Raw genomic sequence first — 17277 nt, 5'->3', positions numbered from 1 at the left:
TGCCTCATTTGATGTATCAGAATGGCAGCCTTCGTGTTTTGAACATATATCCAGGTCATCCTACGAATCTCAACTGTCCATACCGTATTTCTCAAAGAAGTGGAGACATGCTAATCAAAAAATGGAAAAAAATGTATGGACAGTCGTAAGGAGGTTCTTGGAAGCAAAAGGAAGCGAAGCGCAAGAATTGGAGACAGGATGATCTCCATTCTCCATAATGGAGAGTCAGGGTCTATATTGTTTTATGCTATTTTACCTTAAAGAGGGTATTTAGGTCCTACCTAATACTGATGATCATGTGCTAAGAGCAAAGTAGGGTTGGTTCGATGACTATCAGGATGATGATCGTATGACTTGTTATTAATAATGAGTAGAAGTTGTATGATGATGATTAGTAGGACTTGTTATTATGATGATGCATGATGCGAGCATGAAGAGTTATTATATATGTGTGGGTGAAATGAATATGGATTGGATTGAAGTGATGGCAACATGCATGTGGTGCATGTCGAAAGTAGTACAATCCAAACTTGATCAAGTTAGGATTAGTAGGATTAGTATTACTTTTGACATGCACCACATGTTGCCTCACTTCAATCTAAGTCATGTTTAGGCATAGCAGTAGTACTAGCACGGAGATAAGAGAGGACACATCTCTCTATTAGCTACCTATACCAACCTAAATTAACCCCCAAAACCCCTAAACCACCTCCTTTCAAAAAAAACCAGCCCCTGAAATGCTGACGCGTGGAAGCTTATTGGTCCCGGTTGGTGCTACCAACCGGGACCAAAGGCCCTCGTGCCTGGGCTCGCCGGAGCGGCCACGTGGAGGCCCATCTGTCCCGGTTGGTATAAGAACCGGGACTAAAGGCCTAGGGCATTAGTAATGACCCTTTAGTCCCAGTTCCCCAACCGGGACAGATGGGCCTTATGAACCGGGACAAATGGCCCTTTTTCTACTAGTGCCTAACGAAGGAGCTGGAGCTTCCTCTCTCTCTCTCTCTCTATTTGAGTCTCAACAATACCCAACACCTCCAAGGTAAAAAAATCGTGAAGTTCTCGGACTGTCACGGCATTGCCCGCCCCACGATAGTTCCTTGATAAGAGACTCATTGCTCCCGGCGATCCTCCACATGGGAGGTCGCCGATATTGCTAGTTGTTCATGCTTCTTCGGTGTCTGGTTTTCCATGAAACTCTTTTGCTCTCTCGTGGTCAACTACCCAGGTGGTGGTGGGATCCTTGGATCCGTTGCGGCACTGTTCTGTATGGCTTTATCAAGCGACATATTTAGATTCTTTCGTGTTGTGTTAACTTTATTTACTAGCTAATCCATTGAAGATTTCTTGTGTGGTGTCAACACATAGGGAGTTGCCTCGTCCCCTACTTCCCCGTGGTCAAGAAACCAACCAGGGGCAATCTGCACGAGCCGCATTAGCTGCTAGAAAAGGCGCCTCCTCATCAACCATCTCGTCCCTAACCCGAATAATAGATCGTCTGGTATTGTTTGAGGAACCCTAACTCCGCGGTCTACCCTGAGGAATTGGCCAAGGCCGGGCAATGATCCAAAGATCACCCCAAGATCTGCCCGAGCCAACCCCCACAAGGACTCGCTGGCGGCAGGGGAGATAAAACTCATCGGCGGCATAGTTGCGAGAGGAAAAAAATCCTAATCGAGAGGGTAGATTCCTACCCATGTGCACATAAAATACGAAGTTTGGTTGTGTTTGTTTGTCGGACAGGGTATAGATGGTCGTTGCAGCCCATATACAACTGCAGTTACCTGCCCATGCATCGATATGTAACTGAAGTTGCACATCGACTAAGCATGTGCAACCACATGTGGACCAGCAGCGTGCAACTCTAGTTGCATGCCGCCGATCATGCACGACTACATTTATGTATTAAAAATATATATTTTTTGTTTGATTGATTTAAAAAATATTGGATTTTCACTTTTTTTCTTTTTACACGTCGTTCTCACTACAGTCATACTTCTCCTGGCTGTGCGCAACTACATGTTCACCAGACGCGGCATTGCAGTTGTACGTCAGCTAAGGTTGTGCAATTGTATGTCCATACACCTTGTGCAACGGCAAATACATGTCCATCGGTCGTGTGCAGCTATACTTACATATATTTTATATAAAAACTGATTTGATTGAATTACAATATTTGTGGATTTTCATTTACTCCCTCTTTTCCCATGCGCAACTACAGTTGCATGACCGTGCACTGACACGCGGCTGCAAGTGCACACCAACTGGTCGTGTGCAACTGTAGTGTATTGCCCGCCGAGCATGCATAACTACATTTACGTTTTTTCTTTACAAAAAGATATTTGTTTTGATTGTTTTTCCCCTTTCTACCGTCGCGCGTAATTGGTTGCACTTTCCCCAGGCGGCATGCAACTGTATGTTCACCAGCGGCGTGCAACTCCCGTTGGCTGGCCAGTTGCATATCCATCGAGCACACAAAAATTACTTTCTTTGTTCCATAAATATTTTCTGAACAATTAGAAACGATTTTTCGAGAAAGTGATATGATAAAAGAAAAGGGAAAACAAGAGGGCACACGGAGAAGAGAAGGGCCAGAAGTACGCTAGCATGAGCGATGAGCGAAGGAAAACAATGGGCCGATACCAGGCCCATGATGCAGATATCGGCCCATGTCGCTACAGTTGGGCTAATCGGCCGAGGGCGACGATAGGATCCTCCGCAGCGCCGTCGCCGGCTCGCCGCCCTCTCTAATGGACAGCGAAGACATCCTCGCCGAGATCCTCCTCCGTCTCTCCCCGCATCCTTCCTCCCTGCCTCGCGCATCCCTCGTCTGCAAACGCTGGCGGCGCCTCGTCACCGACCCCGGCTTCATCCGTCGCTTTGCCCACCATTGCAAGCAACCCATCATCGGCGTATTCTTTGCCTTATTCCGCGGCAAGCCCTCCTTCAGGCCGACGTTGGATCCGCCGGACTCCATCCCGCCCGACCGCTTCTCCCTCCGGCTCGAGGGCGACTCCTGGCACTTCCACGGCTGCCGCCACGGCCGCGTGCTCCTTACCAAGAACCTCTGCGGCCACATTCAGCAGGTGCTGGTGTGGGACCCTGTCACAGGCGACCAGCGCTTCCTAGGCGTTCCACGGCACTTGGAGGATGTTTGGAGCACGCGCAGAGTGGCATCGGCCGTCGTCTGTGCTGCCGGTGGCAAGGGCGGCGTGCACGGGGGCTTCCACTCGAGCCCCTTCAAGGTGGTTTTATTGTGCAACAATCAGGCCGTCGCTGCACAAGTCTTCTCATACGTTTACTCATCAGAGACCGGTGCCTGGGGCAATCTCATTTCGGAATCGGCTCGGTCGCTGGCCACGGTTAACTCTCGACACATCATGGTTGGGAATTCCCTGTATTGGTTTGTTTTTGCTCGTGAGGTTCGCATCCTCGAGTTTGATATGGACACGGAGAGCTTCGCGGAGATAGAGAGGTGCCATCGGAGGCCTATGTCGGGCACCGGCACAATGGCCTCTACTTAAGTACACTGACAAAAAATGGCGGGCTGGGCTTCATCGCTAAGTTAGGCTTCACACTTCAGATATGGGAGAGGACGGATGACCTTGGTGGTGTTGCTGGATGGCTTCAGGGGCAAACAATTAAATTGGACAATCTTCTTACACCAAGAGCAGGGTGGGCGTGGACAAGGGTATTATGGATTGATGGTGATCATAATGTGTTATTTCTTTTGACAAATGACGGCGTTTACATGGTTCAACTTGAGTCAATGCAGTATAAGAGAATTTTCGACGACAACCCTTTCTCCAGATCTGATGCTCCCAATATTATTCCGTTCACAAGCTTGTATGCTGCAGGTAATAGCTTGCTTGTACATTGCAAAAATAATAAAACATAGTAGTAGTAATTATTGTTCATAGCAACATATAACTGATTCTTTTTTTGTTGCTTGCCTATACCATATGTGTGCTTGTTCTTGTGAACATAGGATCAGCAGTGACAGAACATTAGCAATGTTCAGATGAGGCAAGCTGCATTCCAGGTCAGAAGGCAGGTGCATGAAAACATGTCAGATATTCAGAGTTGAACTCTGCATGTTAAAGAAACACAGATTCCACTCAGATATATAGGAACATTTTAATCAATTTAAGTTGGCCAGTAGAGGTATCCGGTTAGCTGTCTTTAAATTAAGGGGGGGGGGGGGGGGGGGGGGGGTGTATTTATTTCGATCTGTTCAAGAGTTTTTAAGAGGGTAGTTCAAGGTCTGTATGATCCATCAAAGGAGTCACATCACATGTAGGTCTTTGAAATCAAGCTATGGAGTACGGTTAAATATACAAAGTTCTCGATGCTAGATCCATCTCTTTTTTCTTGATTTATGTCATACCCAATTGCTTCCCTCCATCTAACACTATCACAGGACTTTTGTCATCATGGGATAGAGATTATATTACCTTTGTAAATGTGCAAAACTAGGTGAAAATCTAAGCTTGAACCAAGTAATGCTTAATCAGTAAATCGAGAGATTAGGAAGCTTAAAGCTAGCTACATGCTCTCCAACACTATTTTTTTCCTTTATTGATTTTGATATGAATCTTAAATCTTTATCAACAGTTGGGTTTGATCTTGCTCCCTAAATAATTGCTCATTTTATCACAAGTAGCAGAGTCTTGTTACTTGCGTGAGTTTGTTTGTACCTGAAAAAAAAAACGAATTCTGGATCTTGTTCTAGACTAGTTCTGAATCCCATTTTGTGCCCCTTCATGTTTTTTTTTTCGAAAGTACGCAAATGGCGTACCATATTTTTATGGAAGCGAGCAAAGACAATGTACAAGACGCCCACACACTATACTATGCCTACTCTCTCACAAAACGCGTCAAAACCACCAACACCCAGGCCGGCCGACCTCCACTCCCTCAGCTCTCCCAGGATGACCTGGGCCAAATCTGGAGCGTTCATCTGCTGGCTAGTCCTGTGGAACACTCTCCATGTAAGACTGCTGATTAAAGTCGCCATAGCCTGATCTCTCTCTGGTGGATGTTTATCCTGCGATATGAGTATTCATATATATGCATAGCCGTCGTATATATCTTTGCAGCATGGTATACATAACAATTGGTAGAGGAACTACGTGAAAAGCTAAGCTTGAACCTAGAAAGTAATTTTCTGATGATAGTATCTGCTGAAATCAAGAGAAAAATTCAAATCAATAATTTGACTAGGCCATGTGGACTCTTGATGCAACTTCCACTCTTTCAACCATGACATTTTATTCTACTAATCTTGATATGAATCTTAAACCTTTACTAATTACTACTTGCTTTTATCTTACCTTATGAAATGACTGCTCTTTTCCTTTTATCACGTTAGTGAGCACCAAGTTTGCTAAAGAATAGTAATGATATTACATAATTTGAGGCCTTTTTTTCTTTATGCACAGTCCTTTTCAGCATGAGTTCCTCCTTAGCAACATCCTCTTTGATTACCATTACCAATCTTCCACACACGTGAAGAAATAAATGACAGATCTTATGTGCATCCGAGAAACGAATTGGAGCAACTGCCACCACAGATTAGAGATAAGTTTGCGGTAGATGTGGATTTGTGAAATAATACAGTTAGCTAGCAAAATATGCACTGATTCAAGTAAACGACCCTGCTGCATTTTAAACATACTAGTAGAACATTTCAACCATATTCTCTCATCAACTCACTCCGAATATAACCAATAAATAAATAATGTACCAACGTTTCACTAAAGTTCTGCACTTTCAAAGATAATTTTGAGGTCAGCAGTGTCAGTGTGCAGGTTATTTAGGTGACTGAGATTAGCTAGAAAAAATAGGAAGGAACTGAAAATTAGCATGCATAATAGGGGGTTGTGGAATCATTGTCTGTTAGAACAAAATGTATAACTTATCGACATCGAACATCTAGCCAATGTTAGAAATGTATTGTATTGTTTAGATTTCTGAGAAGTTCATTTTTTTAAAAAAATTTACCAAGTGTTTTTTTTCTCAAATATTCCGGCCTGTACTATTTTTCATCGCCGTGTGTATTATTTTAGGTGTCGTGTCTTAAGCCTTTGGGAGGCGAAAGACATTTTAAGGATCAAAAGAGATCATGACCATGAACGGCCAAAGCTTGAACTAGAACCAGAACCAACTCATTAGCCCTAAGAAAAAGGCTCAAGAAACTACTTTTTTTCAAACCAATTAGATTCCTATTTTCAGTTAGTTACCGTTGTTTTTGAAAATAAAGGAGACAAGCACAAGCTGAAGAAAGCACAATACATCAAAGCATTGAAAGCATGCAAATTGTTTCATATCATTAAAAAATAAGTGTCTAAGTACACGGGCACGGCAACACTCGCCATGAACGATCTAGTGATCTTGGCTAGATCAGTTCTCTTCCGGTCAGCACAAATTGGCTGTCATTGGAGGAACCGCTTATGTGCTGGAGAATTTGAAAAACAAGAAATACTGCATGTTTTAACCTGGGTATCCTCCCCATGGAGTCTGAAGTATGTTTGTGCCGAGTGGATTTCTCAGCTGCACTGTTGATATCTCGTTTGGTTTTGTTTGTGCGTCCTTTCTATATACTTTGTAAATGCAGTTTTTTTAAATAGAAATCGAGGATGAGGCTCATTGTTTCAGGAAAAACATTCCCACGAGCAGAACCAATCACGCGATGATCGGTCAGAGGTTGGGCATGCCTTGATCCGGGTTGTCAGATCATGTGGTATGTGGATGATCGGTCGGCGGCGACGGTATGATCAGACGTCCATATAGGATGCCGGCATTAATAGTAGGATGCGAGTATACGCACGTACAATTCTTCCCTGTCAGAAATCAGAAATGAGTACGATGATCGACTCCGTAGAAACTATAGCACCTACGATTCTTCCCTGTCCGATATGGGTACGGTCTGCTGAACTTGAGCAGTGCTACGCGTACGATGTATACTTGTACGACTTTGTACGACACTGCTCAGTCACCCTCCGATCAAATCTCTGCATCAGCGGCAATCGTGGGATCACTGGATCGGACTGAATCGTACATTTTAAAGTCGTACGCAGAGCAATTTCGGCTGAACTTTCCTCCATGAACCGACAGTTTGATCAGGCGTATGGTATACAAATCGGAGCGAAGGTGTTGTACGAATAGCAGAACTTTCCGTAAAACCGAAAACACGAGGCCGAAGGCGATAGGATCCTGTGCCCCAGCCGCCAGACCGCAGCGCCGTCGCCGCCCTCTCCAATGGACAGCGAAGACATCCTCGCCGAGATCCTCCTCCGCCTCTCCCCGACGCCTTCCTCCCTGCCTCGCGCGTCCCTCGTCTGCACACGCTGGCGGCGCCTCGTCACCGACCCCGGCTTCCTCCGTCGCTTCCGTGCCCACCATCGCAAGCAACCAATCATCGGCGTATTCTTTGCCTTGAACCGCGGCAAGCCATCCTTCAGGCCGACGCTGGACCCGCCGGACTCCATCCCGCCCGACCGCTTCTCCCTCCGGCTCGAGGGCGACGCCTGGCACTTCCACGGCTGCCGCCACGGCCGCGTGCTCCTTACCCGCAGCGACGTCTACGGCTTCTACATCCAGCAGGTCATGGTGTGGGACCCCGTTACCGGCGACAGGCGCCGCCTAGGCGTTCCACCGAGTGATCATGGATGGAGCAGTTCCAGAGTGGTAGCGGCCGTGGTCTGTGGTGCTGACCGTGGCAAGGGCCACGTCGGCTGCCCCTTCAAGGTGGTTTTAGTGTGCAACCACTCTGTCGTCCTTCCACAACTTTACGCCTGTGTTTACTCGTCAGAGACCGGTAGCTGGGGCAATTGTTGCGATCAAACGAGAGAGAGAGAGAGAGTTTTGTGCTGCGTAAGACGGCAGCTTTTCTTCCTTGGCCTCTTGCCTTTTATTCAGAACGAAAGCAAACGCAATACACGCGATCAGCCCACGATCGATCCAGACGTGCCATCCCACGTCCACGATGCATGAGAGTCGGTCGTGCTGTTCCTAGCTACTCGCCACGGTGCGCACATATGGTGGCCCTGGCCTAATCTTTAGGGAAAGAGGAAAAACAGAATCCTAACGAACTAGCTAACCGAAGAAAACTGAAAGTTGAGAAAAAAACTGGTGGCGCGAGACGGGTTCAACCCCAACAGTCTCCCCCTTGAACTTGTCACGCGCCCTTGGTGTCGAGGATGCCGATCTTGGCGCGCAGCTCCTGGAAGCGCACACGCCCAAGTGATTTCATGAGGATGTCAGCCAGCTGCTCGCCGGTGTTGACATGATCGACCTTCACCTTCCCTGCTTCAACCTTGTCCCTGAGGAAGTGGTATCTGATCTCTATGTGCTTGTTTCTGTCATGGAACACCGGGTTTTTGCTTTGCTGAATCGCAGACTTGTTGTCAATCAGAATTTCAGGTGGCTTGATCTCGGTGCCCGTTGCTTCTGCCAGCAGTCGAGAGAGCCAGATCCCCTGACAAGTGGTGGATGCGCCGGCGACGTACTCTGCCTCACATGATGACATCGAGACCACCTTCTGCTTGGTGGACTGCCAGCTGATCGGGCTCTTGTCGAGGAAGAAGAGCGAGCCGGTGGTGCTCTTGCGGTCGTCGACGTCGCCGCCAAGGTCGGAGTCGCTGTAGCCGATGAGCGAGGGGTCTCCGCTCCCCCTAAGGTACACACACCCGAGCGTCAGAGTGCCCGCGATGTACCTCAGCAAATGCTTGGCCGCCGTCAGGTGCTCGACGGTGGGTTTCTCCATGAAACGGCTGAGGTAGGAGACTGAATACGTGATGTCGGGCCTGGTCTGCACCAGGTACCGTAGGCTGCCAATCAGGCTGCGGTAGTACGAGGCGTCGGTGGCCGGTGCCGTACTGTCCTTGCTGAGCTTCAACTTCGCTTCCATGGGCATTGTACTTGGCTTGCACTCCGCCATGGACGCCTTCTCGAGCAACTTCTGTGCATAGCCTGCCTGACACAGAGTGATGCCGCGCCCAGTCTGACGTACCTCTATGCCAAGGTAGTAGGTGAGCCGCCCGAGGTCGCTCATCTGGAAGAGCTTCTTCATCTCCTCCTTGAAGTTGCTCAGCTCCCGTGGCTGCGCACCGGCGATGATGAGATCATCAACGTACACGCCCACCGCCAGGAGCATGTCGCCGGTGCCGCGCATGTAGACGCCGTGCTCAGAGTCACTCCGCTGGAACCCGAGCGACAGTAGGCTGCTGTCCAGCTTCGCGTTCTAGGCGCGTGGTGCCTGACGTAGACCGTACAGCGCCTTGGCGAGCTTGAACACCTTGTGCTCCTGTCCGGCGAGCTCGAACCCCGGCGGCTGTGCGACGAAGACCTCCTCAGCCAAGTCCCCGTTGAGGAAGGCCGATTTCACGTCCATATGATGGACTTCCCACCCATGGTGAGCGGCGAGCGCGGTCAGGAGCCGCACGGAGTCGAAACGGGCCACCGGCGCAAAGACTTCCTCAAAGTCGATGCCGACGCGCTGCACGTAGCCCTTTGCCACAAGACGCGCTTTGTACTTGACGATGGCACCGGATGGGTCCTTCTTCAGTTTGAAGACCCATTTGAGTCCAATCGGGCGCTATCCCGGCGGCGGCTCCACGAGCGCCCAGGTGTCGTTGGCGTCGATGGCGGCGAGCTCCTCCCGCATTGCCCGCAGCCAGCACTGTTGTGCCGCAGCTTCTGGGAACGACGCTGGCTCCTCTCCAGCGACGAGGCAGACCGGGTCCGCGGCCTCATCGTCGTCCACGATGTCGACGAGATGCACGTAGTCGTCGTCGTACTTGGTGTTGCGCTGATGGATGCCGTCCTTGCCCCGGGTGAGCATCGGGTGCCCACCCTGGTCACCGCCCCGGTCGCTCCCTTCTGCATCAGCGTCAGTGTGCGCCTCGCTTTGCGGCGCCGCGTCCTCCTCCGTGTCCTCGCACGCAGGGCCTGGCGTGACCGGCTCCCGCGCAGGTGAGCGAGCTGCGGGAGACGCCCCTGCTCCCCCGTCCTCTAGGCGCTCTGGCCGAGTGATGGAGACGATGTAGCTCACCGTGAACGGCTCTGGTGCAGCTGTGGCGTCGTCCCACTTCCAGCACGCGCCTTCGTCAAAGACCACGTCACGGGACACGTGAACGCGCCCAGTCCCAGGGTTGAAGACACGGTAGCCCTTGGTTCCTTCCTCATAACCAATGAAGACCATGGGCGTGCTTCGATCATCTAGTTTCTTTAGCATGGGCCTGGCGTTCTTGACATGTGCAACGCATCCAAACACATGAATATGCTGAACACTAGGCTTCTCGCCATGCCATACCTCATACGGAGTTTGTCCCTCGACGCTGCGCGTAGGAGATCGGTTCAGGAGGTAAACGGTAGTGGTGATCGCCTCCCCCCAGAACTTAGCCGGCATGCCCTTCGCCTTGAGCATGCTCCGCGCCATGGCGACCACAGTCTGGTTCCTCCTCTCCACCACCCCATTCTGCTGGGGTGTGTACGGCGTCGTGAGCTGCCGCTTGACGCCTTCTTCAGTGCAGTACTCCATGAACACCGCTGACGTGAACTCGCCGCCCCAATCCGTCCGGAGCGCGCGCAAGGGGCGCCCCGCCTCGACCTCTACGGTGGCCTTGAAGCGCCTGATCGCGGCCTGGGCCTCGTCCTTGGAAGCAAGGAGGACCAGCCACATGTACCGGCTTCGATCATCCACGAGAAGCAGGAAGTATCTCTTCCCACCGGGTGTCGGCGGCGAGATCGCCCCGCACATATCACCATGCACGAGATCGAGCAGGTTATCGGCGCGCCACTTCGCCTGCTGCGGGAACGGTGCCCGTCGCTGCTTGCCGGCGAGGCATGCGTCGCAGAGTTCGTCGACGTGGTCGATCCGCGGGAGACCCCGCACCATCTCCTCTCGAGCCAGCTTCTGCAGCGCCTGGAAGTTCAGGTGTCCCATGCGCGCGTGCCAGCGCCAGGACACGTCGTCGTAGCGCATCGCCATGCACTGGGGCGGCGCTGGCTTGACGTGGAGTACGTAGAGGCGGTTGCCGTTGCGCTGGACCTTGGCGAGGAGCTGGCGTCGAGTGTCGAGCACACACAGCTCCCCGTGCTCGATCGTGACCCGGCAGCCGACCTCGTCCAGCTGCTCGAGGCTCAATATGTTGGAGCGCAGGCGGGGTATGAAGTACACCCTGGTGAGCGTGCGCTGGCGCCCGTCTTGGCACGTGAACAACATCGTGCCGCGTCCGCAGATGTCCACAGCGGACCCGTCCCCAAAGCGCACGTTCCCGCCCACACCGGTGTCCAGCTCGGCGAAGAGTGACCGATCCCCGGTCATGTGATTGCTCGCGCCGGTGTCGAGGAACCAAGCCGAGTCGTGGCGCTCGCCATCACGCCCGGGCAGCACGCCGGCGCGCTCTTCGTTGAGCATGACGATCTCCGATGGAGGAGTAGGGGCCGCCAGCTCCTCTGTGGCCTCCGTCAGGGCACACACCGATGTCAGGAGGAGGGCGGGGTCGGCGTCGTCGTCGCCGGCAGCCTGCACAAGGTGCGCCTGTTCGCGCTTCCTGGTGTTGCAGTCCCGGGCCCAATGACCCAGCTTCTTGCAGTACCTGCACTGGTCTGTGGGGCAAGGGCCGTTGCGCGGACCGCCGCCTCGGCCACGTCCTCGCCCATCGCGCCCCCTGGAGTTGGACCCAGAGGCGCCGTGGCTGCCGCCGTTGTAGTTGCCGCTGGCGCCGCTGCCGTTGTCGCCGTTACCACGCTCACGGTTCTTCCGGCGCGCGTCCCACTCCGCCTCCGTCATCAGGAGGGTGCCAGAGCTGGAGCCGCCGGAGTCGTCGAGGCGGTAGCGCTCCTCCACAGAGCAGAGCCGCCCCGTCAACTCCTCGATCGTGAGGGTGCTCACGTCGAGCAGTGTCTCGATGGCAATCGCCACCTGCGAATAGCGCCGTGGAACAACACGAAGGAACTTGGTGACTACCTTTGCATCTTCAATGTTGTCTCCGACGGTGCGCATGTTGTTGACGAGGGACGTGATCCGCATCCCGAACGCATCGACGGACTCCCCGTCCTTGAAGGAGATGGACTCGAACTCAGCGCGGAGGCGTTGTGCCGTCGCCTGGCGCGCCCGCTCGACGCCCATCCTCAGCACCTTCACCGCCTCCCACGCCTCCTTTGCGGACGGCTTGACGGCAAGGATAGCGTGCATGTCCGCGGGCACGGCGCGCAAGATCGCCGCCATGGCCGCACTGTCCTGGCGCTCGATGTCGCACACCAGCTCGATTGCGTCCCAAAGGCCCTGGGCCTTCAGGTTGACCTTCATGACGAGTGCCCACACGATATAGTTGGTCGAGGTGAGCTCGGGGTAGACGAACGAGCCGCCACCGTGCTCCCGCACGACGCGCTCCTGAACCACCACCGCACAGTTGTCGCGCCTGGTCCTACTCCTTCCCCATCGCTGCGACGGAGGAGTCAGGGACCTGGCCGGCGAGCGAGCTCCTTCGCGCCCATCGGCGGACATGGTCGCAGGATCGGGAAAAACGGCTCTGATGCCACTTGTTGCGATCAAACAAGCGAGAGAGAGAGTTTTATGCTGCATAAGACTGCAGCTTTTCTTCCTTGGCCTCTTGCCTTTTATTCAGAACGAAAACAAACGCAATACACACGATCAGCCCACGATCGATCCAGACGTGCCATCCCACGTCCACGATGCATGAGAGTCGGTCGTGCTGCTCCTAGCTACTCGCCACGGTGCGCACGTATGGTGGCCCTGGCCTAATCTTTAGGGAAAGAGGAAAAATAGAATCCTAACGAACTAGCTAACTAAAGAAAACTGAAAGCTGAGAAAAAAACTGGTGGCGCGAGACGGGTTCAACCCCAACAGCAATCTCATCTCGACATCGGCTTGGTCGCGTGCTACGGTTAACCCTCGAAACATCATGGTTGGGAATTCCCTGTACTGGTTCCTTTTCGTTCCTGAGGTTGGCATCCTGGAGTTTGATTTGGACACAGAGAGCTTTGCCGAGATAGAGGTGCCATTGGAGGCCAATATCATGCACAGTGGCCTCTACTTGAGTACACTTACAAAGAGTGGCGGGCTCGGCTTCATCACTATGTTAGGCTTCACACTTCAAGTATGGGAGAGGACGGCTGATCGTGGTGGTGTTGCTGGATGGGTGCAGGGGCGAACAATTGAATTGGACAATCTTCTTCTTACACCAAGAGCAGGGTGGACGTGGACAAGGTTACTATGGATTGATGGTGATCATAATATGTTGTTTCTTGTGACAAATGACGGCGTTTACATGGTCCATCTTGAGTCAATGCAGCATAAGAGAATTTTCGAGGACAGCCCTTTCTCTAGATTTGATGTTCCCAATATTATTCCCTTCACAAGCTTGTATGCTGCAGGTAATAGCTTGCCTGTACATTGCAAGAATAATAAAATATACTGTAGTAATTGTTGTTCATACTTCATAGCAACATAACTGATTTTTCTTTTATTGCTTGTCTATACCATATGTGTGCTTGTTCTTGTCAACAAAGGATCAGCAGTAACAGAACAATACCAATGTTTAGACAAGGCAAGCTGCATGCCAAGACAGAAGGCTGCAGGTGCATGAAGACGTATCAGAGATTCAGAGTTGGACTCTGTATGCTAAACAAAGACAGATTCCAGTCTGATTGGAACATTTTAACCAATTTAAGTTGTCCAGCAGGGGTCACCGGTTAGATGTCTTTAAATCAGGAGGGTATTTATTTTGATCGGTTCAAGAGTTTTTAAGAGGGTAATTCAAGGCAGTATGATCCATAAACTGAATTCCAGCTCTTGTTTCTAGACTAGTTCTAAATCCCATTTGGTGCCCCTCCTTCATGTAAGACACTGCTAATTAAAGTGTTCACAGCCTGAGCTCTCTCTGGCGGATGTTTATCCTGTGATACGAGTATTGATTGTTTTCGAAAAGTGATACGAGTATTCATGTTTGCATAGCCATAGTATATATCTTTGCAGCATGGTATACATAACAATTGGTAGAGGAACTACGTGAAAAGCTAAGCTTGAACCAATAAAGTAATTTTCTGATGATAGTATCGGCTGAAATTGAGAGAAAAATTCAAATCAGTAATTTAACTAGGCCATGTGGACTCTTGATGCAACTTCCACTCTTTCAACCTTGATATTTTATTTTACTAAGGGCATTTCTAACCGATCCCCAATAACCGATTAGAGGAGTAAAATCTGGTTTTACTCCTCTGACCGGCACCTAGCCGACCCCCAGTCGGCCTTAGAGGAGTAAAAATTATCCTCAGCCGTTGCGATTCTCCATATATTTACTCCACCACTCAGTGGCTGAGTAAAAAATTCTCACTCTCTCATCCCCTCCTCCGCCTCCCCCCACCCCCCACCCCCCCCCCCCCCCCGCCGGCGGTGCCTACCCTGTTGTTCCCCCGCCGCCCCCACTCCCGGCTCCCAATGGCCGTACGAGGTGGCCGGAGGTCCCCGCCGCCGATCGGCAGCGCGGATCCGTGCTGCCACTCCCGCAGTTCGTTGTCTGGCGGCGCATCCTCGAGCCGCCGCCGCATGCCCGATCCGCCGGCCCCCGCTCGGTTCGCCGACTTTCGGACCTTCCTCCGGCGCGGCCACCTCAGAGGACAAACATCGGCGTCCGGCAGCACACATGGGGGACAAGGGTGGCAGAGATCACTGACCGGGAGACCCACACGAGGAAGTGGATCGGGTCGTTCCACACGGCGGAGCTCGCGACGATGGAATACGACCGGTGGCAAGTCTAGCTCCACGGCTCCGCCGCGAGGCTCAACTTCCCGTTTGGGACGACGTCGGTCCACCTCGTCCTTCTGGTGCCGGGTGTGGTGAGTGCGGCAATGGCTCAGGAGGACCGAGAGGCGTGGGAGCGCCTCAAGGCGGAGGTCGCCACGAGGTGTACATGGAGGACCTCCGCCGCCAGCACTCCGAGCTCGTGGAGCCAGAGCTGGTGACATTCCCCGACAATGGCAGGGAGGTCATCGTCATCTCCGACGACGAGGTGCAAGGAAGCGAGAAGGGCGGCATTGAGGGCGGCGAGGAGAAGCGGGAGTTCGACATCGAGGAGTGGTGGCGCATCTTCACCGGCTGCGACGACGACGGCACTGACCCAGACCCATGTCTCACCGGTGGTGGCTCGTCGAGGAAAGATTGGCTCGACCCCCACTATGGCCTATGAGTAGTCTAGTGTAGTTTAAATTTAAATTTATGTTTAATGTTCGGTTGTCAAGACTATGTTGAACTTACGTACGTTTAAATGTATGCAAATTTCAGTTGAAACTAGATTGAATTTATGCAAATTTATGTTTTACTCCACTAAGTTTAGTGGTTCGGCTACAACCGACCAAAATTTAGTGGAGTATAAATACTCCACTAAGTTTACTCGGCCGGACCCTCCTCTATTCTATTTTTGAGGGGATCGTCTAGAAATGCCCTAATCTTCTATAAATCTTAAACCTTTAGTGACTACTTGCTTTTATCGTACCTTATGAAATGACTGCTCTTTCCTTTTATCACGTTAATGAGCACCAAATTTGCTAAAGAATAGTAATGGTTGAGGATTTTTTTTCTTTTCTTTATGCGGAGTCCTTTTCAGCATGAGTTCCTCCTTAACATCCTCTTTGATTACAATTAGCAGCCTTGAACACATGTGAAGAAACAAAAGACAAATCTTATATACATCAAAGAAACGAATTGGAGCAAGTGTCACGGCACATTTAAGGCCTTGTTCGGTTGCGTGTGAATCCGAGTGGATTGAAGGGGTTTGAGGGGGATTTAAACCTCTTATAAGTTAAAATACGAACCAATCATTGCCAATCCCCTCCAATCCTTTTGGGGAGAGGATTAACCGAACAAAGCCTAAGGTAAGTTTGTGGTTGATGTGGATTTGTGAAATAATACCGTCAGCTGGCAAAATATGTACTGATTGAAATAAATCACCCTGCTGCATTTTAAACACACTAGAAAATTTCAACCATATCCTCGCATCAACTCACGCCAAATATAACCAATAAACAAAAATCCGGTACACAACAGATAATTTGTGCTCTTTGAAAGATAATTTTGAACTGAGCAGTGTCAGTGTGCAGGTTTAGGTGGCTGAGATTTTGCTAGACTACCAATATTTCACTAAAGTTGTGCACTTTCAGAGAACTCATCAGTATCAGCGTGCAGGGTTAGATGACTGATATTTTGCTAGAAAAAATAGCAAGGAACTGAAAATTAGCATGCAGAAACAACCTCTGTCAAAAAAAAAAAAAAGCATGCAGAAAGAACCATTATTAATATTTTCGTTTGTACTGCCGCAATGCCAAGTGGAGCTAACTCTGTGAGAGCCCGTCTCGCAATGACCTAGCTAAACCTGGCATGGCGACAGGCGCGCGATCGATAGCTAACTTGGTTAAGCTCGTGCGTGGGCCGTGGTGCAGCACGTCCACGTCGAGACGGCGTAGAGTGGGGTGCCCTTCCACCCCAGCCGCACCGTGCCGTCATGGTCATCCGCCACCGTGTAGCCCAGCCCCGCCGGGCACGCACCGGCCAGCACCTGCGCGCGCCCACCGGCGCCGGCGCGCAGGAAACCATTTCGTGCGAGCTCCGCCTGCCAGCTGCCGAACATCTCCCTGCCGCTCCTCGTCGGCCCGGCAACCGCCAGCACGTTCCCGATCTCCCTGCCCAGGACGCCGTTCTCTACCAGGTGCCTGCTGGCGTCGCCGTCGGCCGGCCGCGCGGCGCCTAGGGCGTCGAACACCGCGGAGTAGTGGTGCAGCGCGGCGACGAAGCGGTCCAGGAATTGGCCGCCGTCACCGCCGGCCGGCCCCCTCTCCTGCTCCACCAGCGTCACCACCTTGGGCTGGAGCCACCGCACGAGACGCATCGTGACAACGTCGTCCCCGGCCGCGTCGTAGAGGGCGTGACGGAGCCAGTGCACGGCGACGACCTCCCCGGGCCTCCTGCTCGGCAGGTCGGCCACGGCGTCGACGACGTCTCCGGGCCGCTTCGCGACGGCGTAGAACTCGAACGGGATGCCCAGCTTGGTGGCCAGCCCGGCGAGCTGGGTGCCGGCGTCGTGCAGCGCCGAAGCCGAGACGCCGAAGCCCGTCACGCGGAGCACCGGCGGGCCACCGGGCCGGGCCGCCAGCGCGGAGAGCAGCGGGAGCCACTGCAGCGCGCCGCCCGGCACGACGTCGAGGTCGACGACGTGGACCAGGCGCTTGCCGTGGAACGCCCCCAGGATGGCCTGGTTA

At 52.0% G+C, this 17277-nt stretch overlaps 2 protein-coding genes across 2 annotated transcripts; both read left to right on the top strand.

The window, feature by feature from the left end:
- The first annotated feature begins 2403 nt into the window (after positions 1-2403).
- Positions 2404-3521, top strand: LOC109747486 (uncharacterized). Its single transcript, XM_020306538.3, has 2 exons — positions 2404-2411; positions 2708-3521. The coding sequence occupies exons 1-2, from the start codon at positions 2404-2406 to the stop codon at positions 3519-3521; spliced, it is 822 nt and encodes a 273-aa protein (XP_020162127.3).
- A 3736-nt stretch (positions 3522-7257) lies between these two features.
- On the top strand, positions 7258-7876 carry LOC109747487 (uncharacterized). The gene is made up of 2 exons (XM_020306539.1): positions 7258-7746; positions 7811-7876. Exons 1-2 carry the CDS (start codon positions 7258-7260, stop codon positions 7874-7876), a joined length of 555 nt encoding a protein of 184 aa, XP_020162128.1.
- Positions 7877-17277: the final 9401 nt, after the last annotated feature.

Source organism: Aegilops tauschii, chromosome 1 (genome assembly GCF_002575655.3).
Source record: "Aegilops tauschii subsp. strangulata cultivar AL8/78 chromosome 1, Aet v6.0, whole genome shotgun sequence".
NCBI classification, from domain to species: domain Eukaryota; kingdom Viridiplantae; phylum Streptophyta; class Magnoliopsida; order Poales; family Poaceae; genus Aegilops; species Aegilops tauschii.
Note: the sequence above shows the minus strand (reverse complement) of the source record. Positions and strands in the feature narration are given on the sequence as shown.

Excerpts from the sequence above, each read along its gene's own strand:
- LOC109747487 (XM_020306539.1), top strand. The coding sequence starts at position 7,258 with ATGGACAGCGAAGACATCCTCGCCGAGATCCTCCTCCGCCTCTCCCCG. Across the intron at positions 7,747-7,810 it reads ACGTCGGCTGCCCCTTCAAG|AGACCGGTAGCTGGGGCAAT; the intron begins GTGGTTTTAGTG and ends TTTACTCGTCAG.